Raw genomic sequence first — 22,960 nt, 5'->3', positions numbered from 1 at the left:
TGATCCGCCTTGAGTAGGGACAGATTTGTCGTCAGGGTACCCATCTGCTGTTCCAAGATCGCCCTAGAGTCTCTTATTTCCTGCAGGATAATATCCAGTTTATCCATGGGTTGACCCTCCGTTTGGGGTTGTACTGTAGGTGTCGACGAGGTCCCCTCCCCTTCGGTTAGTGGTATTGTACGGGTCGCGGTCGGTCCCCCCAAGGTGTCCGCAGTCTTAACTCCCTTTCGGACCATGGTGCGCAGTGGTCACAGTCCCCCCACCCCCGAGCCAACCGCAAGAGATGACTCCCGTCGACAAGACCGCCTGCCCAATGTAGGAGTGGGCGGTTAAGCCCCTGCGGGGGTTGTAGTTCCTTTCGGTTGTAGCGCTGTGCCTGCGCAATGTGTGTCCCACAGGGGGGGGGCAGTCCACCTCCCACTTCCTGCACATGATGCTCCGGCGTGGGTATGGTCGTGGGTGGGGGGAGGAGGGAAAATCAGCTGCCTGTGTGTATTGGTGGGGGGATGGGGACGCCAGATCTCTAGGGCGACTCCCCGTGTCCTTACCGCGTGGCTCCCGGGTCCCCGGTGTCCCGCTGCCGCCGGGCGTCAGCCCCCGCCCCGGCTGCTCTTCCGCAGGTCACAGGGATCCCCCCGCCACCGCCGTCCACTTTGAGGCGGGGGGGATCCGCAGACAGCAGGCACTCCGTCCCCCGCACGCAGTCCCCCGCTCTCCCATTGTCTTGGGGCCTTAGACCGCCCCGCCCTCAGTTCTGGAACAGCTCTCCCGGTCTCACCTCCCGAACCGGGCCTTTTCTTGTCGTGCCCCCATAGTGCTGACGTCCTCGGCGGTTCCTCTGGCCCCCACAGTACACCTCTCAGGACCGGGACGGCAACAATCAGTCTCCCGCCACCGCCGTACCAGTCGCCTCTCCTCTCCGGTTTCTGCGGCGAGGTCCGGCGAGGTCCGCCAACGACTTCCGGCAGCACCTGCCGCAGGGCTCTCTGGCTTCTCGCACCACTGTGGGTCCCGGCTCCACTCCACACTCCGCCTCCGTTGGCCGCACTCCAGGGAACGCGGCTGAATTCACGCCGCCCTTAAATACGGCCAGTGTCGAGGGCGCCAGGAGCCCTCCACTTCGTGCCACCTGCAGAATTCGGCACCGTGGGGCCCCTCAGGATACTTTAAATCAGGAGTAAGCCCCCGTCAGCGCCGGAGCTCAAGCAGTGCCCTTTTGCTCACATGGCCTGCTAGCCACGCCCCCCGTGCAGTATGTTAGTTAGCAGAACAACAGGGACTCCTAAAAAACAACAGCGACTTTTGTTAAACATTGTTAAATTTGTTTATTTTTCTATCAACAAAAATAAAGGGGGAAGAGGTTGTAATAAAAATGAAATGTGAAAGTCATAGTTTGTGTGAGGGAGACAGAATGGTTTTGTTAGAAATATGTAGCAGTTAGAATCAGGAGATCAGGCGCAAGTAGATTCAGGACAGAGGCTAAGGAGGAGTAAACATTTGGACTTGCACTCTACTATACCTGTTTCTATTTGAAGTTATAATTACACATAAATTATGATCCGTTCCAACTATGTCAATCTAAAAATTGAATGGACACAAATGATGGCATTTAATCACAATGTTTTTTTTATTCCAGTTCATTCTGAACCTGTACCATTATTTTGATGCATTGACACAGTCACAAAGGATCAAGATAATAGGACAATATGAGAAAAATGCCATACAATTGAAATTACCTCAATTTGCCATAGTTGATTGGAATTAACGCACATGGTCCAAATGGATCAGAATGATCCAGGATAAGCTGGCATCCATCTTTGAATGGGGTGAAGACAGGTGACCTGCCTCTTGACATTCTTTGCCCTTGAACTGCAGAAGTTTTCAGTGTTGTCAGGATATTTTATGAATGGGAGGCTTTGGACTAGATTCTTGAAGGGGAAGACATGCTTTGAAGGAGAAAGGTGGTAGGACAGAAATTGGACTATAATACTGCTGGGGCAGCAGACAGTGGTTGGGAATGAGTGCTGAGGACTGCTGATGTCACGCTATTGTGACAGCAGTTTGTGAATCACAGGCAGTGAACTAATTGAGAAGCAAGGGTGGCACTGTCTCAAGGACATGAAGGTCTGGTAGTTGGATTCTCAGCCTTGATGATGCAGGAGGTGGCCCTGAAGTTGCTGTGAGGTTTATTTTTCAAGTGCCTTTCAGGGTGAGTTCAGGGTAGCGGTTTTTGCAGACTTATTTAAATTATGTGGGCTTCTGAAGGTAACCAGTTTTTAAGTAAGGAACAGACCTGTAGTGATGTTATAGATCTTGAGGCATTATGAAGCTAGGCTGGGTACAGGTTGAGAAAACAGGAGGTTGTTTTGTATATTTCATTAGTTTCATTGCCTTGGATACGGAGTATGGGTAGAAAATGAAAGATGAGTATCTCAACTTTGCTTTGTCCATTCATTAGTTGCAGGCAAGGATTTTGTAGACTAAGGCAAGAAGTATTCTGGCTTACTAACTTATTTCCAAAGGGGGTGCTGGAGCTGGAAGGGGATGTACAGATGGAGGGTAATTGGTTGAGGGAATGATTAGCTTTTATGCATTTGGAGAAATATGGTTTTGATAGGATAGTGCTGTGGTTATTTACTTCTGAATTACTATTAAAGGGTATATCTGTTGGCATAGAAGCATTCCCACAATGCTAAGGCTGTAGGTTTTAACTAGAGTTTCTGGATTAGTAAAAAGGTAGTAATGCAGCATTCTGTACAACCTGTCGATCCTAAAGGAGCTATGTCTTTGGAACATTCTAGGTGAAGTTACATTTGTGTCTGATGAGTGAGTGTGCTTACTGATTAGTTGAGTAAAGAATAAAAGGTAAATGGGTGGAATAGTGAGCTTTCTATGAGATCATTGGTTGGGTGCTTTTCAAAGCTCCCTGTTATGAGGTGGGAAAGTTGAGTTTCTAAGGAGGAACAGGCAATAGGTGATGGTTAGCCCCAAGTGGTGGCTGCTTATCCAGATAGCTGGCAAATCACTGTAATGATAAATGTTGTGCAGGATGTCAGAATGGTAGGCCTATATTAGGATGAGAGGCCTGCTTGAGCCATGTTGGGTTTGCATCCCCATTCTGGTACTGATGTTTAATGTAATCTTGTAGCCTTGGGGCAGGGTAGCGTTCATTTGAGAACCAGGTTGTTTTTTTAAATCCAGTTTCAGCTGCCCAGGTGATTGTTGCTTTCTGAATTTCCAGGATGTCTGCTATATTTAAGGTGAGATAGCTGGTTGATTGTAAATGGGCTCGTTTTCTTCATTGTTTGCTAGGTAAGGTCTGTACCAAGTCAATTCAGATGAGTGGTCTTTTTTGGAGTGATGTGTTTTCTGATGGTTAAATGGGATGTGAGGGATGTTCAAGATGTACCATCGGCGTGGGTGTCGCCTGGTATTACACAATTTTTAGTATGTCCACATTACACAATTTGCAGTATTGTAGAATTTCCGAAATGTGCCAGAGTACACAGTGAAGTAATGAAATAGCTACACATCATTTAGTGAAGCTGAGGTACACACTGTTTGTGAAGTTTACATGTATACAGCCAGAATAAGATGATTTGATTAAGCACACATTTGGGGCAAGCTACTGTGGGCCTCCCCCATCTGGCTAGATTAGTGAAAAGGTGTACCACTAACTAGTAGTGGAATTCAAAGCAATTCATTACTGTAGCGCTTCGCTAAAATCATTAGAATTGCAGCCTTAATTCTGTAGCGCCTACCAGCAACAGTCACTAGTACTGGACATGAATTTTCGCTGTGCTTACTACCATGGTCAGCTCATATAGGAGTTAATATAATGCCATGCTAAGATTAATTATTTGACTCCAGGCTATGTACATTTTAGAGGATTATTTCACTCTTTCCAAACCTATGACAGTTTCTCAGGAAATCAATTTTTTTAGGATATCCATATGACCTAAATTCACCACAATAAACATGTCACAGGTCATTTTATACTGAAAAGCTATACCGGGTAAGGGCAGCATCAGCCAACTTTAGATACATCTGAATCTGATAGAGACTTCTAGTGACAGATTCCTTACCTCAGAATTATTCCCAGGTGTCAGTCTGGATTTTGTTTTTGTTTATTAGTGCCCCTGCGTGCCAGTAGGTGGCGTTGTTCGGCTCCACGTGGCGTCGTCTGCACCGTACGTGGCGTGCACGGTGTCTGTATAGGCACCACCCCAGCGTTCTGACATGAGCGCTTTTCTTTCTATGCCAGTCACCACAAATCCGGAGAAGAGTTACCCCCAGTCACTTTTTGACTGATCTTTTTTGACCTTTTGTCAGATTTTTTGGAGACATTGTTTCCTTGTTTGGCAGGGATGTCTACGAGGAAGGTTGGTTTTAAGCCCTGTGGCTCCGGTCATTGGCAAATGTCTGTGACGGATCCACACCTTGTCTGCCTCTGGCGTATCAATCACAACCATGACACCAAGACCTGCGTTGATTGTCGCTCCATGCATCCCAATGTGTTCCCTCAAGCTCCTTGTTGCCGTACGTACAACACCAAAACAGTCTCTATCCTGGTCGATAGGAAGGTCCTGGAGTCAGTCTCGGAGACCTCGATCTACATGACAGTTGAAGACGTCTGGGAGTTTGTATGAGTCTCACAAAAAGTAGAGCAAGAAGTCAAGCTCTTTGACTTAGTCCCACTCGTCAAAGTCCTCCAACAAGATGAGGGAATGTACCTCATATTTGGACAACCCTTCCCTGCTGGTGCACCTTCTGGCCCCACTGGTTCTGGAGGGGCCCCTACTAGTTTTCAGCCGGCGGGTTCACACCCAGCACCAGTCATGGTACTGGTGCACCAGGAGGGCCAGTGACTGATTATGACCGATGTCGATCAAGCCACTATAATCTTCCATGGCTTCGGCCCCACTGCTGACCTCCTAGGTGCCACCCTAATCTTATCCCTGATTCAGACACTGAGCCGGATTGGTATCGGCCGACTGGATGCATTCCATCCAGACCGGAGCCAGAGCCCTATTCCTATGGGCTGAGACTGGAACGATTGGGAGGGTCCCCATGACCCTTATGAATACCAGGCCCTAGACCCCACTGAGGACAACCGGTGTAAGGATTTGACGGATACCAGTGGACTGGACACCAACCCAGATACTGGCTTGTTCTCTCCTCTTGCCATGCTACGGAGGAAGGACCGTCATCCAAGATGGTGGCGAGGAAGGGGGCCAAGATGCTAGACCTTCAGCATCACTCTGTGGTTGTCAAGACTAATGTCTTGACGGAGGTGCTTCAGCTGGGAGTTAGCCCTTTTGAACTGCTTCTTCCTTTTAATTAAGCTCTCAGAGATGCACCGGGAGGGCCAGTGACGGATCAAGACTGAAGTCTGTCAAGCCACCACAGTCTTCCATGGCTCCGGCCCCCCTGCTGACATCCTCGTTGCCACCCTATTCTTATCCCTGATTCAGATAGAGTCGGATTGGTAGCGGCCGCCTGGAGGCATTCCATCCAGACCAGAGCCTGAGCCCTATTCCTATGGGCTGAGACTTTGGAACGATTGGGAGGGTCCACTGGACCCTTATGAATACCAGCCCCTAGACCCCACTGAGGACAACTGGTGAGAGGATTTGAAGGATACCAGTGGACTGGACACTACCCCAGATACTGGCTTGTTCTCTCCTCTTACCATGCTACGGAGGAAGGACCCTCATTCACGATGGTGGCGAGGAAGGAGGCCAAGATGCTAGACCTTCAGCATCACTCTGTGGTTGTCAAGACTAATGTCTTGACCGAGGTGCTTCAGCTGAGAGTTAACCCTTTTGAACCGCTTCTTCCTTTTAATTAAGCTCTTACAGATGTTCTACTCTGGCCTGGTCCAAAACCTGCACTGAGGCTGGTGTGAATAGAACAATTGCCTGCCGCCATCACCCCGTCCCAAGGCACCTCAACTTCCTTAACCAATAACTCACCCATAGAGGTTGGTGGTCCAAGCCTCCACTTCCAAACTGAAACATGAAGTATTCCCTACCACTCCACCAGACAGGGAATCCATGAGGCTGTATACATTGGTGAAAAAAAAATGTTTTCTTCTGCGAGGCTGGCACTGTGGGCGGTGAATACCGCATACCTTTTGGTCCGATACTCCCACTCACTCGGGGACTCAGTTGCGCAGGTGCTGTCTGTGGTCTTGTAGGAGGCCGAGCCATACAATCTCAATCTATTGCTGATGTGAGGTGTAAGAAGGTGCCCTTTTTTGACAATATCACCCCCACTTTTTGTTCAGTAGCACTGATGTAGATTGGTAGTGCACTTGGTCCCTGCTAACCAGGCCTCAGTGCTCTTTCCTGAAATCAAAACAAATGCTTAATTGTAACCCAATTAGCAAGAACTTTAGTATTGCTGTAAGTCCCCTAGTAAATGGTACCCAGGGCATGGGTACTAAAGATGGTGCCTAAGAGTTGCAGCATGTTTTATGCCGCCCTAAGGGACCCACACAGAACTACATGCAAACTGCCATTGCAGGATGTGTGAATTGGTGCAAGCCATTCCAAAAACACAGCATTGCCCAGTCCTTGTGTGCAACACCGAAGTACACAGCATGTACTATATGTAAGTCACCCCTACAGCAGCCCTTAGAGCCCTAAAGCAGGGTGCATTATATTACATGTGAAGGCACATCTGCATGGGCAGATGTGCCCCTGTGATGTCTAGTTCCATTGCTAGACATTGTGAGTGATCAGGAAGCCATTTTAAAGATGTGTACTGGGCACTGGTAATTATGAGTACCCAGCTACATAATGGCTTCACTGAAAATACTGATGTTTGGTATCAAATATTGTGTCTTAATAAATCCGTACTGATGCCAGTAGCGGACATTTGAAGACATGCACCCAGAAGGCACGTTAGATGTGCCCCCTGTATCCCTACTAGTCAATTAGTGTGCTAGCTGACTGGTGTAATTCAGCCTGCCACCTCAGAGAGTTTCTGACCCCTTCATGTGAGAGCCCGCGCTCTCAGAGGCCAGGAACAATGCCTGTCCGGCAGAAGGTGATCACTCCTCCTCCTCCTCCAACAAGTTAGCTAGTGAAGTTAGTATAAGACCAGAGGTTTCAAAGCCTCTACCGCCATTGATATGCGACCCCGGCTTCATCCCAGATCTGGGGAACGCCAAGCTTTACCTTATGCACATTTGGCACTTGAGCAGGGGGGAGATTAGATATTTAGAAGGCATGTTTCACTTACAGGCTAGTCGCATCCCTAATGCTACCTGAAGTGGACAGCCAGAGAAGAGTTTCACCATGTGGTTTTGGTGAAAATAGAGAATTCTGGGGCAGGGTTATTTCCATTCCCCACAGAAAGTGGTCATATGAGGTGTAGTCACCCCAGTGATAAGTAGCCCTTTGGCTACTACTATATACTCCACTAATCGCACCTAATTTGAGTATTTAGGGGTCCCTTGACACCAGAGCGACAGATTTGTCCACCTGGGAACAGAAGGACACAGAAGAGCAGTCACCACGAGAACTGAGGCCCTACACCAAACTTGTCTCAGAACCCTGCCTGGCTGCTGGTACCTGGACAATCGCAAAGACCTGACTCGTCCAAAAACTGTGTGTCCCCCCCAACACTTGGAGGACTGTATCTCTTGGGGGGTGCGGGGGGAGGAACCATACCCTAGAGCTTCTAGGCCTTGGCCCTTGCCTCATACTTACCTTAAGTCCTGAAAAACAGTCCGTTAAGTTGTTGTTAAGTGTCCAAATGCAATACATTTGTTTTCCTTGTAGAATAACATTGGTGATCCAGAAAATGCACTGTCCATTTCTGAAAACTGTAAAAATTAATAACTCGAGAAATACTTACCCTATTCCGATGATCTTGGTATCTAAATATATATAAAAGTATGTGTTATTTTTTATATATTGTCACATTTCTTTGTTGTGTGTCTCTCTCACTTACTGCCTTTGGGTGTTTAATAAATGCTTAGCACTATCCTCTGATATGCCTAACTGCTTGCCCACATTACCACAAAAGAGAGCATTTGTGCCTCTGTAATTCTTCTGGAGTTTGCCTGGGCTCTCTACACAGTGTACCTTATTTTGGTGCACTAAATAGAAAGCCAGCTTCCTACACTATTCAGTTCAAAATTACCAGAGTTACTTTAGCGGAAGACAAAAACATTTCCAAGGAATACAAGGATAATCTTCAAATGCTGAACTAATGTTTCTGTGTTTTAGTTACAGTGATTTGGTGTCGTCTAGGTTTCAGTATATGTTTAGGGAGGTTTTGATGCATCTGCCACAACACATGACCCAATCGAACCATTCACTGAAAGAATGAAGCACCCACCCCTTTCCTCACCAACCAACTATTTCCTTTGGGTGACCTATACTTTCCAGACAGATGGGTGTTAAAATGTCCCTGGGGCTTGGGCACAGATACTGAGTATATGATCGTGCAGAAGTCAAAGGCTCAGAGATTGTGGTTAGTGACTGGCAAATTTACCGTTGGTGTCCTTAAGGTGTTATGAGGTGAGGTGGCTTATATCTTCGAAAGCACATCTTATTTACGATTTTACAGGGGCGAGGTACACAGTCCCTGGAGGGATCCAGGGACTAACATCAAACTGACAACAGACATCAAAGTGGGTCAGGAGTAAGCTCACGATGGCCTAGGCCATGGTTTAATAAATGGAGTTAGAATGTCAACATCCCTCTAACCCCTTGGGGTAGAATGATAATTCCAGTGTTTCTGGATTCATGTCACCCTCCTCTGGTTGCCTTAATAGGTCTGCATGCAAGCGAGTAGAGTTGAGAGTTCATCAAGATGCTCAAGTCAAATAGAGAGAGAGAGACATAGACTATCCATGGTCACAAGTTATGTCAGGCTTGAAAATATCTGATCCCTGTCAGTAATTGTAGGTTGCAGGATTTCCCTTTGAGCCAAATTTAATTATGCTGCATGTCTTTCTTTCCGACCAGTTGGCTGGGGGTAGCCTCGTGTCTCCAGGGCAGACTCAGCCATTTGGCTGCCTGAACACAGGTACTCTTGCGGGCAACTGGGCTCTGCTTTTTTGCTAGGGGTGGGCCATTTGTGCCAGTCTTCGTCCAGTGTCTCCCACCAGCAAGCAGGTGATTATCTCTGCTTAAATCAGTAGCTGCACCACGGTTTTGCTCAGACATAAACATAGTCTGGAAAGTAGAGTAGCAAACAGAGGGACTACTCCTGATTCTCCCATTGCCTTCTCTGCGCTGGTGTACAGATCATTTTTGGATGCAGAATTAAATAGAATGTCCAGATGCCTCTCCTGTCTGATGGCCAGGCCTGCTTAATCAGGAGATCTGCAGCTTGTCAATTTCTAAGAGCCCCTCTAATTGTGGGTGACATATCATTAGCTTGATCACCTCTTGTTCATTTCATGATCTGTTGCTACAACTGAACTGGAATAAACTGGCTCACCTGGCCTGGATAGTGGCCTCACTCGGGGGTCATAATCTTAGGACATAATGAGCTGGAGCAGGAAGTTAAGGTGAAATATTGGTTTTATCCCAGCAATGGAACTGCAGCTCCTTGAAGGGGCTGGTGGGCTACCTCTCTAGACAAATGATTAATTTGGGTACATGAAGGAGATTTTCAAAAAGAACACCGGACTGCTATACTGAAAGCAGACCACCATCTTGAGGGAGACACACAGATGGACAAGCTCCCCATCCCCTTTTTTAGGGGGCTGCACTAGTCCAAGTAAGCTTGTGAAACTACACCCACCCACATTCCTATACATGCATGTTTAGACACACTCCACACATGCCCTGCACAGGGCTTTCCAGAAACATACATCAGCAGTCAGCACATATTCCCAAAACGGTAGTCTTTTGTCCAGGCAGCAAGTAACATCCCTCTTTCAAGAGCCCATGAAGACTATCTGTTTTTGGCTATAACATTTCTTTATCTATGGCACTGAAATCAAGGAATGTAAACTGATAGAGGTTTTGTGCAGTGACCTCTGTACCTAGTAGGCACCAGTTTTTCAAAACCCCAGAGTGGGATCTGTACACCATCTCTGTAGCAGAACACATGTCAAACAAGCTGAGTATGCTAAAACTAATACTAATATAATTTTGGCCAATGAGAGAAGTGATATTTAGAAACTGACAGTAATCCTGCATAAACAGTTCACCAGATCAGTGTTTTCTTAACCTTTTGACTTCCATGGACCCCCCACTTATCATTACTGGAGCCTGGGGACCCCCTACTGAGTCATTAGTGGAAACTGGGGCCCGGGTCTATATTTTCAAAGATTTTAACCGCAAAATACCACACAAAAATAGGGAAGCAATCATTCATCAAACAAATACACAAATTATGCAATATTGTATTTACTTCACAAACAAATATGGGGGGAAAAATGTTAACAAAATGTTTAAAGCATTTTTATTGCCGCCACTCATCGTCTATACTATATTCTGTTTGATACACTTGCACTCCTCCGCAAATCAGTCTGAGGCTATGATGTTAATTTTTAGTCTCCAATTTCAAATTCCTTCCTGTTTACAGGAAGTTTTAAAAATTTCAATTGTATATTTAGCTTCTTTATTTATATACACGTTATTAATCTGTTAATAAAATGTAATTTTCTAAGCAGTGTGGACTCTCCGAGTAAACATTGCTGCCCCGGACCACAGATTAAGAACCACTGCATTAGATCTCTTGGATAAGGTCAAAAGTCCTGAAGAGTATAGCTCATGTTGAAAGGCTTGCTTAACATTAGACAAAACACTGTTGTTAAGCGCACACATGCGCTTAACAACTGTTAGCTGACTTTTGCATTGAAAGAAATGTATCTGAGGGCCGAGGCTCACATAGACACCCACCCCCCCAGCCATAAAGTGCATTTTGATCTCCCCAAACAAATGTTGACCTGGAATCTCAAACTTTTCTTCCAGACTTGATTTGAAGAGGGCTCCTCTTGGACCACTATAAGTTGTTGTCAAAAGTATAACTAATGCTTTTGATACTAAAAAATGCAAGATTATATCTGAGGAGTGTTTGGGTTCTTCCCATATCACGAAGAAACATGGTAAATGAGACATTAAGAAAAGAGCCAGCTTTTCAAAAAGATCATTGTGTGCTTTTGGTTCGGCAAAACTCGAAGAGGGACACTCAGTATGACATACACAGGACTGCTTGCCTCTCGAGGAACATAATGCAGGTACACGTGAAGTGAATACTGTCCTTTAGAGGAGTAATAAGACGACCAGACTTTAAAGATATCTGAAAACTCCAATTCTTTTTGTGAGAGACCATGTCTGCCTGATTGGAAAAGACCCAGGATAAAAAAGCAAGACATGCACAGTTCGGGGTGTTCAAAATGTTTTGGTATGTTATTCTTCAATTCTAAGTTCAAAATTCAGAATAGGCGATATTAACCATCCACAGTAAATTTCTAACCCTAGGGTAATGGTATATGCTGATCCCACCCTATTGCGTACAACTTGTAGTCATTGTCTAAGTCTTTACCTATGGTTCTTTTTCACTTTTATATTGTTAATGCTAAATAACAGAATGGTTTAAGATCCAGTACATATCTGTGGGATATCTTCCTTCTAACTCATTTTCCGGCATTCCCATTGTACCTTTTTCCTCACACAATGATTAAAAGAAGTTATTCCTTGAACGTCACAGATAATTTGTTTTTGTCCCTTTTTGACTGTTCTCTAGTATCCAGTTACTAGGCCCTGTTTGGTCTACATTCCCTTATTATTCTTAGATAGTTTCATTGTTCTATTAATTTTTCTTTCTCCCTCATTGTCATTTTCTACTCCCTTGCTCTTCGCTTGTTTCTCTCTTCCCAGCTACCACCTTCCCCTCTCTCCCCCTATTTTTACCAGTTGCCTCTTTATTTCATCTCTCTCCCGCTCCCCCCTCTCCGCTCTTACTCTACAATCGCTTCTCCCATCTATTTTCCCCGTACCATAATCTGCTATTTCTTTTTTTTCCCTCAGGTCTACCTTTATTGTACCCTTTTCCCCAAATTTCTCCACAGTGCCCTGCCCCATTACCAAATTGTATCTTTATTCTGTTTGTAATTCTGTTGTGTCCAACATGTTGTAAAGCACTCTGATACTCTTGGGTCCAGCCAGCGCTATATAAAACCCTTTAAATAAATAAATAAATAAAAGTGTCTGCTGCATTTTAATATGTAAAGGGTACAACACTGGTTCTTAACGTATTACTTATGTGGACCCACACTCAAGCCAGAGACCCCCACCTAAACAGTCACTACTAATTGACTCTCAAAATAATGGCTCTTAGTCAAACTATCATCAGAGGTCCCACCCCCTTGGGCACCTATTCCATGTGCGCACAGGGCTGGAATATAGGGCAGAGAATAGGTGCCCAAGCTGATGGGGATCTCTGATGATAGTTTGGCTAGTAGGCACACCCCTCCTCTCTTGCCCAGGGAGGGCACGTGCATTCAAGGCTATAAGCCTTACCAGGCTTACCGGAGTATGTGAGTATGACTTCTCTCAGACGATTAAATGACACAATAGAGTGTCCATATGTTTTTCACAGGTAACCACTATACCTAGGGAAGAACACAAATCCCAAGTCCTGATGAAAGCCACGGGGGGCTGGCTAAAATATGTGTATGGAGGGTTCTTAGTGACCCAGCATATCCCGTTAATCCTCACACCAGTTTTTGACCTTGCCTAAACAGATCCAAGAATAAAGGGAATTCTGGTGTACTGTGAAGGCAATTTCAAAATCACTAATCTTTTCTTGGTGATCCCCCCTCCCTAACTGTCTCCTAACTCATGTAATTATTCTCCATTTATATTTAATTGTTGCAGCACGTCCCCGATAACCGAGGTTTGGGGTGCCATATCTCAGTTAGGCCCAGTGGGAAATACTGCTATTTTACATGTACAAGTTTTTTTCCTAAGTTGCCTTTTACTTTACACATTGACTTTTGACAAATATTTGTATGCCTGACAGTGCAGGATTAATTTCCATGAAACTACATTTTCTTACTGTGAGAAGATGGCCTGGTATATGATGTGCTCTTATGTAAGTGGACACCCTGCACCAGTCCAGACAACCTTTATGGTGATTTAAGAGGTCTCAGACAACCTTAGAAAGCTCGCTAAGTGATAGCTGTGGAGAGCAGCCTTCAGGCTTAGTCCAGGAGGAGTGTAAAGCTGCTTGATTTACCAGAATGCAGTCTGATAGTATAGATTAAGTGAAAAAGGACCACACCAAGTATTTATAAAAATATGTATTTATTCTACAATACTCTCTAGAATGTTCAAGTATCTCCAACCCTGAGATAAACATAATGCACACAATACTTCAGTTAGAAATGCAGTAAATAGCACATTGTACACATTGTTCCACCAGGAGGGGAACAAACCAGATATTAAGAAAGTGGTATGAGAACCACGACTCAAGTCCGGACGATGTGGAGAGGGCGTAGAATCGCTGGGGACCCACAGAACCACCCAAGGTAAGAAGATAGGGACCCCACGGAGAGCGTGTGCCATGTGAGTACACAACTGCGTGTTCTGTACAACTCTATGTACAAGTCGCAGTTGGATTTTTAAAGATTAGGGACCCTTCCGTACGGACCCTCAAGAAACCCCTTGGAAGCTAGAAGGATGGAGAGCCACCCCCACTTGTGGATGCCATAGTACCCACGTTACCTACACCAGGGACGCCGGGTGCAATAGCAGTGAAGTGGTGTCGGAAACTGCAGTCGATTCCAGTGGAGGACTTCAAGAAAGTGCCGATGCTGGAAGGGGAGAAAGTGTCTGTGGAAAGACAAACGCGGATTCTTGAAGAGGAGTACGTGAAAGCAGAGGGGACAGAGTCTATGTCACTCGAGAGTGGCCAGGAGCCCGGGAAGACGAATGCCCTCCGATGTCGGGTGCTTGAGGTGAGATGACCTTGACTCTGCAGCTGCGAGGAACAGGCGATGCTGAGGATGACCAGGACCCGGATATGAGCTGTCCCACGAAGGATATCAAGTGGCGATGGGTCGGTGTCCGGCAGGAGTACCAACAAGACTTGGCAAATGCAACCCAAGCAGGAAGTCAAGAAGGTTCAATGTTGGGACCAGCAGGGTCCAGGAGACTCACCACATCTATTTATCATTGCAGCACATATATTCTATACAAGACTCATGATGGTTCAATAAATATTGGAAACGTCCCTCTGTATATTCTTTGTATATGTCTCAGAGAAGAGTACAAGTGACTGAGCGAAAGGGTTCTAGATCTGTTACGATTCCTGGGGGGGATCAGGGTTGTCATGTTCAGTGGTTGCCAAAACCATTTGCTGCCTATCTAAGTTTAGAGGTGCTTATGGTGGCACTGTGAGCTAGCTGGCCTATAAGACAACATATCCTGAAGGGGTGCACGGGATCAGTCTGGCACCATTCCAATGTTTATGTTGCCTAGCAAACTCGCAGTTCCTACTGGACAGTGTAAACTACACAACTGGGGTGAGGAGAGGGGGGGGTGACCTATGATGAAGCATGTCACCAAACAACTGTTTGGTGAGTGAGAGCCCTTTTACATAAAAGGTGTGCCTATGGCCTATCAAGTCAACGGCCCACTTCGGCATGTAGGGACATACTCTCTTTTGATTTTTGGACTAAGTCACTTCTGGAGGGTCAAGTATAGTCCCTTGGGCAGATCGCCATAAGGACAGGTGTACCCAAACCCTCTCACACCCTTCTTGTGGTTAAAGCTTATGCTTAATTTCTCAACCTTTTCTCATTAATTAATATGATTTTAAGGAAATGTCAATATGCCTGATTTCTGATAGAAAACTACTACTTCATCATTTTTACAATCTTTATTTGGATCTGAAGATTAATTTTACTTGCATTTAATTTTATTTGAAATAAACGCGTGCTTTTTACCTGCATGTAATTATTTGCTCTTTGTGAGACTCTATTCCTCTGCTGTCTTTAGAAGGTCACTGGTTAGTTGTTACCCATGAGTTGAACAAACAGAAATCAAGGGAATGGGAATGCGACCCCCAATCCTTTGTGCTATTCATTCCCCTTTCTCTGATCTTAAAGTTTCCTTTAATTTGCTCTCATCTCTTGCCCTCTTTTTTCTCCTAGTTTTGCCAGCCTAGTGGATGGCAGCTGTTTACTGAGAGGAACCCACCGACCTTCTTCATCGCTGTCCTAACTGACATCAATTCTGAACGGCATTACTGCTCCTGTTTCACCTTTTGGGAGGCCATCGAGAGTGCGCAAGTAAGTGTCCTATCTTGTGTAAGAAATTGCTTTCAGAATTCAGGTTTAGGAGGCAATATGAAGATAAGATTGACATCGCTGGCAATGTATTGCCTTATGCAAAAATCCTACAATTCACGGATGAGGGGGCGTTCAATGCTTCAGCGTTGCCGTGAGTGCTGTAACTTGGGAAGATCGTCTTGATTGCACACTTGGGGACTAGCTTCCATTTGGGAAATGCATGTCACTAGGACTGACAGATTTATCACCTTCCATGGCTTCACATAGTACACTTGCAACCCTTGAGATTCCATATAGCAGTATCACTGCTTCTTCCACCAGAGCCCTGGTCAACTTTCCAAGGCTCCTTCCTATGACTCCCTTCCACCACCACCACAAAACCGGGCTGCTCTTAGTAAAGCAGTTCACAGTATTGCTCTGGCCTAACTAGCAGGCATACAGAACAGCTAGACTACCACCAGGAATTTACAGTCACCAACCATTACATACTCAAACCATATCACCTCATGCAGTGTTCCAGATTCCGATCTCTGTATTCTGGATCACAATCACTGGAACTCCCTACCGCCTAAGATCTTAGCCCCAGCAAGTTTAAAATGAGCCTAAATAACCATATCTCGAGATCAGAGATAAAGACTAACTGAGGGTACGCATCAATCAGAAATGTATATAGGCTTATAGTGCACCATACTATGTAATATTTAATCTGTATAGGACTGTCGTAATTGTGCTGCTGATTCCTCACAACGCAGCATCATTATACAACACCTCAAACACCTACTCTGATTTATGTTACACATCTTATCTACTTATCTTTTTATGTACCGTAGTACCTTGTCCTTATGTACAACCTATCTGATGGAAATGGCAAGCCAGTCATCTCAAATCCCTAAATTGTTACGGTCTATAGTGCGCAGGTAAAGTAAGTCATCCTTGCAGCAACACTGCCCCTGTTTCCCCTGTGGGCCCCGTCAGAACACTATGCTAAGCAGAGGCATCTCAGTAGATCATAGCCCCATCAGATTTTGTGTAGGACCCTGTTGAAAAGACTCAGTCAGGTAAGATTTATGAGTCTTTATTAAGTTAAAGCGCTAGCCACCAGCTCCTGCTGCCAGCCTGCTGTCATACCGGAACAAACTGTATAACATAGAATGCATCCATGGAGATAGAACTAAATCAGCGCATGCAGCTATTTTTTAAACATTACAACAGACCCTTCTTGAGTTTACCCCCAAATTGGATGCTGTACTGCAGCGTTCCAGCTCTAACTCACTGTCTCTGTTCTTGTGAAAGTACACAAGCCAGCAAGCAGAGACTTCTTACCTGATCATCACAAACCATGCTCCACCTTCGGAGTGGGCTTCAGGATATACAAGAAAGGCCAGATTCTCCATTTAGGGGTCTTTTCTGATATTCGTGAGAATTGAAATTGTGCTCACTAGTGAGATCCCAGAGCTCTTAATACAAGAAAAAATATTTTTGATTGTGTGTGTATATATATATATATATATATATATGTGTATATATATCTGTCTGAAGGTACATTATCTTTTTTACCTGCTCTCTTTATTTTAAGAACCCTATATTAAATGAATGTTTCAAGAAACACGAAAAAATGTTTTAATGTATACAGTGTCTAAAGGTACATTATCCTTTTTACTGACTCTTTATTTTATGATCACCATAGAAAATTAATTTTTCAAGAAAAACAATTTGTTGCAATTCTTATTTACAAGGCTGCTTATTTTTTGGAAACAAAGTAGGAGTATAGAAAGATAGGTTTCAAAACGTATGTGTATGTAAAAATTATGAGTCCTTTAAGCTTTTCTGCTTATACTTGCTACCCCATAAAATACTGTTGTGAGGCAGTTAATTTTTTTACCTCCAAAAGGCTGGCTACCTGAACACTGAACTGTCCTGCTGCAGTTTGTTTAAATTTGATTTTGCTAGTCCGGTTCTGACTGACTTGCAGGGTTTGGCATCCAAGTTTGCATTTCTATTTTTTTCACGCTTTTCCATTTCTTCCCTGAGCTACCATGCCTTTAATGTTTTGTGAAGGTACCCTTTTATTTACCATATAAAATTGGAGAAAAATCCACAGCCACTGTAGCTTCTTTTAGAAAATGCACAGAAGAACCCTTAAGGACAGACCGGGAATTGGTTTTAGACCGCGAACTTGCCAGAGCCTCCCTAGCATATGATTATACATTTTGAGATCTGTGTCTTTTCTGCAAGCAAGAGAGCATGTGTATTATCAACAGTGAAAGCCCTAAGTAAAACTAATAATGATGTGCTGTGGGTCAGTGGGATTGTGTTTTTATGTTTGTGGTTTGTAAATGGAAATAAATGTTTATAAACGTTTTTGTTCATTTTAACATTTTACAACATATTGCACATTCACGGATTCATTGTTTCGTGATCATATTATTAGCAAATACATTTGTACATTCCATGCAGATGCTGTGCTGGTGCTGAGGTAATGCTGCACTGGTGCTGAGGTTGCAAGGTGCTTGTGCGGAGGTGGTGCTAAGGCGGTGCTGCGTGATACTGAGGTGGTGCTGAGTGATGCTTTGGTGCTCAGATGGTGCTGAGGTGATGCGCTGGTGCTACGCTAATGCTGAAGTGGTGCTGGGTTGCTGTTGAGGTGGTGCTGCATTGCTGCTGAGGTGGTGCTGCGCTGGTGCTTTGGTGGTGCACTGATGCAGAGGTGGTGCTGTGTTGTTGCTAAGGTGGTGCTGTGGTGAGTTATGCTGAAGAGATGCTGTGGTGGTGCTGATTGAGGCTGTGGTGGTGCTGAGTCATGCTGTGGTGGTGCTGAGTCATGCTGTGGTGGTGCTGAGTCATGCTAAGGTGGTGATGCTGCGCAGGTGATGAGCTGGTGCTGAGTTGGTGCTGTGCTAAGGAAATAGTTTAAGTGGTGATGGGTTGGTGCTAAGTTGCTGCTGAAGTGAGGCTGTGCTGGTGCACTGATGTGAAGGTGGTGCTGTGCTGCTGTTGAGATGGTGCCGTGCTGATGTTGAGATGGTGCTGTGCTGATGTTGAGATGGTGCCGTGCTGATGTTGAGATGGTGCTGCGCTGATGAGTTGGTGCTGCACTGGTGGTCGTGAACTGATGTGAAGGTAGTGCTGTGCTGATGTTGAGATGGTGCTAAGCTGGTGCTGTGCTGATGCTGTGCTGAGTGATGCTGTTGTGGTGCGGAGTGTTGAAGTGGTGGTTCCAAGTCATGCTGAAGTGATGGTGCGCTGGTGCTCAGGTGCGACAGTGATGCTACGTTGGTGCAGCACTGGTGGTAGTGCACTGATGAGGTGGTGTTGTGCTCGTGCTAAGTGATACTGAGGTGGTGCTGAGCCATGCTGAGGTGGTTGTGCTGCGCTGATGCTGAGGTGGTGTTGCACTAAAGCTGAAGTCGTTCTGCGTTGAGGCTGAATTGCCGCCGAGGTGGGGTTGCACTGGTGCTGAGGTAGGGCTGCGCTGGTGCTGAGGTAGGGCTGCGCTGGTGCACTGATGTGGAGGTGGTGCTGATGCTGGGATGGTGCTGGGCTGATGTGGAGGTGGTGCTGCACTGATGCCGAGTAGGTGCTGCACTAGTGGTGGTGCACTGATGAGGTGGGGCTGTGCTGATGCTGAGGTGGTGGTGCTCACGTGATGCTGTGCTAATGCTGAGGTGTTGCTGCCCTGATGCTTAGTTGGTGCTGTGCTGGTGCTAAGGTGATACTGAGTAATGCTGAGGTGGTGCTTGTGCAGCAGTGGTGCTCAGGTGGTGCTGAGTAATACTGAGGTGGTATTGAGCAATGCTTTGGTGCTGAGTGATGCTAAATTGATGCTGCAGTAACGCTGAAGTGGTGCTGCATTGGTGCTGTGCTGGTGATATGCTGATGCTATTGTGGGGCTGCACTGGTGCTGAGTTCGTGCTGTGGAGGTGTTGAGTGATGCTGAGGAGATGCTGCGCTGGTGGGGCTTCCCTGGTGGTCCACGGATGCAGATGTGGTGCTGTGCTGATGCTGAGATCGTACTGTGGTGATGTTGAGGTGGGGCTACACTGGTGCTGAGTTGGTGCTGCACTTGTGGTGGTGCACTGATGAGGTGGTGCTGTGCTGATGCTGAGGTGGTGCTCTGGTGGTGCTGTGCTGAAGCTCAGGTGGTGCTTAGTGATGCTAAGGTAATCCTGAGTCATTCCGTGGTGGTGCGGAGTCATGCTGAGGTGGTGCTGCTGCGCTGGTGCTCAGGTGGTGCTTAACTGATGCTCAGGGGGTGCTGTGCTGAGATGATGCATCACTGATGCTGAAGTGGTGCGGTGTTGGTGCTGATTTGCTGCTGAGGTGGAACTGCGCTGGTGGTGCATTGGTGCCGAGGTGGTGCTGAGCTGGTGTTGAGGTGGTGCTGCACTGATGCTGAGTTGGTGCTGCACTTGTGGTGATGCACTGATTTGCAGGTGGTGCTGTACTGATATGGTGCTGTGCTGATGGTAAGGTGGTGCTGTGCTGATGCTGAGATGGGTCTGTGCTGGTGCTGAGCTGATACTGTGCTGATGTTGAGGTGGGGCTACACTGGTTCTGAGTTGGTGCTGCACTTGTGGTGGTACACTGATGAAGTACTGCTGTGCTGATGCTCAGGTGGTGCTTAGCGATGCTGCGCTAATCCAGTCTCATTCTGTGGTGGTGCGGAGTCATGCTGAGGTGATGGTGCTGCGCTGGTGCTCAGGTGGTGCTTACCGGATACTCAGGGTGTGCGGAGTGATGCGGAGTTGTTGCTGTGATGGTGGGCTGATGCTGAAGGGGTCCTGTGTTGGTGCTGATTTGCCGCTGAGGAGGGACTGCGCTGGTGGTGGTGCACTGATGCGGAGGTGGTGCTGTGCTGGTACTGAGGTGGTGCTGAGTGATACTGAGGTGGTGTTCAGGGGGTGCTGAGTGATGCTTTGGTGGTGCTCAGGTACTGGTGCTCAGGTGGCGCTGCACCCGTGCTCAGTTGGTGCTACGCTATAGCGTAAGTGGTGCTGAGTTTGTGGTGGTGCATTGACTCGGTGGTGATGCTGTGGTGGTGCTGAGCCATGCTGTGCTGGTGCTGCGCTTATGTTGAGGTGGTGGTGCGGCACTGATGCTGAGGTGGTGCTGGGCTGGTGTTGTGGTGGTGCTCAGGTTTTGCTCAGGTTGTACTGTGATGGTGCTGAGTGACACTGTCTGGTGCTGAAGTGGTGCTGCCCTGATGCGGGGTTGCACTGTCTGCTTGCAGGATATATTGTTAAGTAACCTCACATTACATGCCACGTTTGGAGATCATGGGGAGGCATCCCTTGATATTGGTTTTATTTCATCAGTGATTGAAACCTAAAAGAAAGCATCAAAAGTTGAAAGCACGCAACTTAAAGCTGCTTCTATTTTCATAAAACAGAGCAATAACCGCATGTTTACCTCTTTAGTCGTATTCCATATAATCACACTGTCAAAAGCACAATGTAAAATGGGTTGATCCTACTGTCTGCTGTCTTAAACTACACTTCCATTAAGTAAGTATATTATTTAAGATTTGGACATTGGAGCTAATGAAACCAAACATTTTATAGGATGACAAACAACATAGCTTCTAGCTGAAAAAGTGCTTGTTCAACCAAAGGCAGTGGAAAACAAGATAAGGACATGATTTGCAGCCCTCGGCTGAGCGCATTCATAAAGCCAAACAAGCAGAGGCAAAAGAAAATGTAGTGCACTGAAACTAACATATATGGACTATATTGTAAAGATCCAGGGTATGACCAAAATGGCAAAAGGAGGGACAAATGTAAACTGTTCACCAACAAAAATGACGGGATTCTGAAAGGCACATGAAGGAGTAAATCAAAACAGATAGGCGTGCTGAAAGCCCATACAGTAGATACAGCATGCAGGGCTCAAAAAATCGTAAGAATGTTACCAGACCTGCATGTTTAGTAACTTGAATAATCTACTTGACCTAACTGTAATGTACTTGACCTGCAAACTGGTTTCAAATTGTGTGATCCTATAGGCAAATATTTTGTCTTATGGAGCCGCCTTTTTCTTTATTTTCATATAAAAGAGCACCTTCAACTATGCAAGTTCATTATTTCTGCTGTACAAAAAACGTTTTATTCACTATTAACTAGACTAAATGTTTGCTCCATGTGTAACAAGAATCAAGCCCATATAAAGGGTACACATGATCCCTGGCTTACCTCTTTGGGCCAGATCTACAACTGTTTTTTTTGCAATCACAAACGGTAAATTGGTGTCCCGTTTGCGACTGCAAAAAAGGGTGGTGGTATGTGCAAACGCTATTTTGTGAGTAGGTGACTTGCAAAATAGTGTTTGCGGGTTGCTATTAGGAAGGGACGTGCCAAGGGTGTCCCTTACTAATAGCGGGTCAGAATGGTATGTACCATTGTTTTGGTTGCAAACAGGAAGGATTCCCAAAGGGACCCCTTCCCATTTGTGAATGGGTGCGAAAATATTTTTATGAGCAGGCATTGGTCCCAGGAACCACTGCTTGCCCTTAAAAATACAAAGAAACATTTTCATTTAAAAAACAAACAAAAAAAAAACTCCTCCCATTTTCCTTAAAGGAGAACGGGCTGCGTTTGAGAAAAAAAAGTTGCTTTACTGAAAAATCAAACGTGAACATGGGGATCTGCTGTCCCCTGCAGGCCACCATCCCTTTGTTTGCAGGTCATCCCCCATGGGTTGCAAATTGCGACCTGCCTCACGAATATTAATGACGCTGGTCCCTTGCGAACCATTTGAGAATCGCAGTGTGTCAGACACTGTTGCACATTACATTTTGCAAGTCGCAAAACGTCGCAGTTTGCAACTTGCAAAATGGAATGGCCGTACATCTGGCCCTTAGTTCACTAACACTGTCATCTATGCAGGAGCAGTAATAATTCCCTGTTCATGTTTAAAAACTAATTTTCCATAAATATATTACGAAAGTGGATGAATGTGGAAGTACACTGCCATTTACAGAGAGCAGATTTTCCATTGAAATGGCCACAAAACATTCCCACTAACATGCAGTTTCACTGATAATAGCGCATGAACAATGTTTGGAAATTGGGTTTCAGCAAAAATGTTTAAAATTTGCACATCACCAAGTAAAGTGTTCTAATTTGCTTTGAGCCTTTAAAAATATATTTTTCACAGCAGAATTAAAAAGTATCTTCATAATTAGTGAAATATATTTGAACTGTTTGAACAGTTCACTTAGCTATTTCAGTGTTGTATTGTGCTTTGCACAGTTCAATTGTAATAAATTTCACTTGTCAAAATTCTCCAACTTCAGTCACAGAAAAATAAATGTAGAAAGACAAACTGACCTTTGACCTCCGTCTCTGAAATCCAGCAAATGTGACAGGATAACAACATTTAAAGGCATCTTTATTGCTCTTTCACTTTGTGAGCAATAAAGATGCCTTTAAATGTTGTTATCCTGTCACATTTGCTCCATTTTCAGACAGAGGTCAAAGGTCAGTTTGTCTTCCACAGAAGTTAGAGGATTTCCAGCTTGCCAGAAAGGGTGAGTATGCCCTAAAAATTGCTTGTCCTGATTTAATCTTGCTCGACAATGCAAGTGGATTCTTTGAGCCCTGGCATGTCTCAAGAGACAGCGCATGCGCTGCCTAGGCAAGACCTAAAAAGCGGCATAGAAAATGTCCAAAAGTGCAACATTTTTTACCCTAC

The 22,960-nt window shown here is 45.4% G+C and overlaps 1 protein-coding gene across 2 annotated transcripts in view; it reads left to right on the top strand.

Moving 5' to 3' along the window:
- The window catches only part of SBF1 (SET binding factor 1), a 1,592,200-nt gene that overhangs the window by 256,370 nt on the left and 1,312,870 nt on the right, over positions 1-22,960 (top strand). For both annotated transcript variants that reach the window (XM_078677863.1, XM_078677862.1), the window contains exon 3: positions 15,134-15,271. In XM_078677863.1, the coding sequence (XP_078533989.1) occupies positions 15,134-15,271 (138 nt within the window). The remainder of the gene's footprint in view (positions 1-15,133; positions 15,272-22,960) is intronic.

This window comes from Lissotriton helveticus, chromosome 1_1, assembly GCF_964261635.1.
Source record: "Lissotriton helveticus chromosome 1_1, aLisHel1.1, whole genome shotgun sequence".
NCBI classification, from domain to species: domain Eukaryota; kingdom Metazoa; phylum Chordata; class Amphibia; order Caudata; family Salamandridae; genus Lissotriton; species Lissotriton helveticus.
This window is presented reverse-complemented; position numbering and strand designations above follow the sequence as displayed.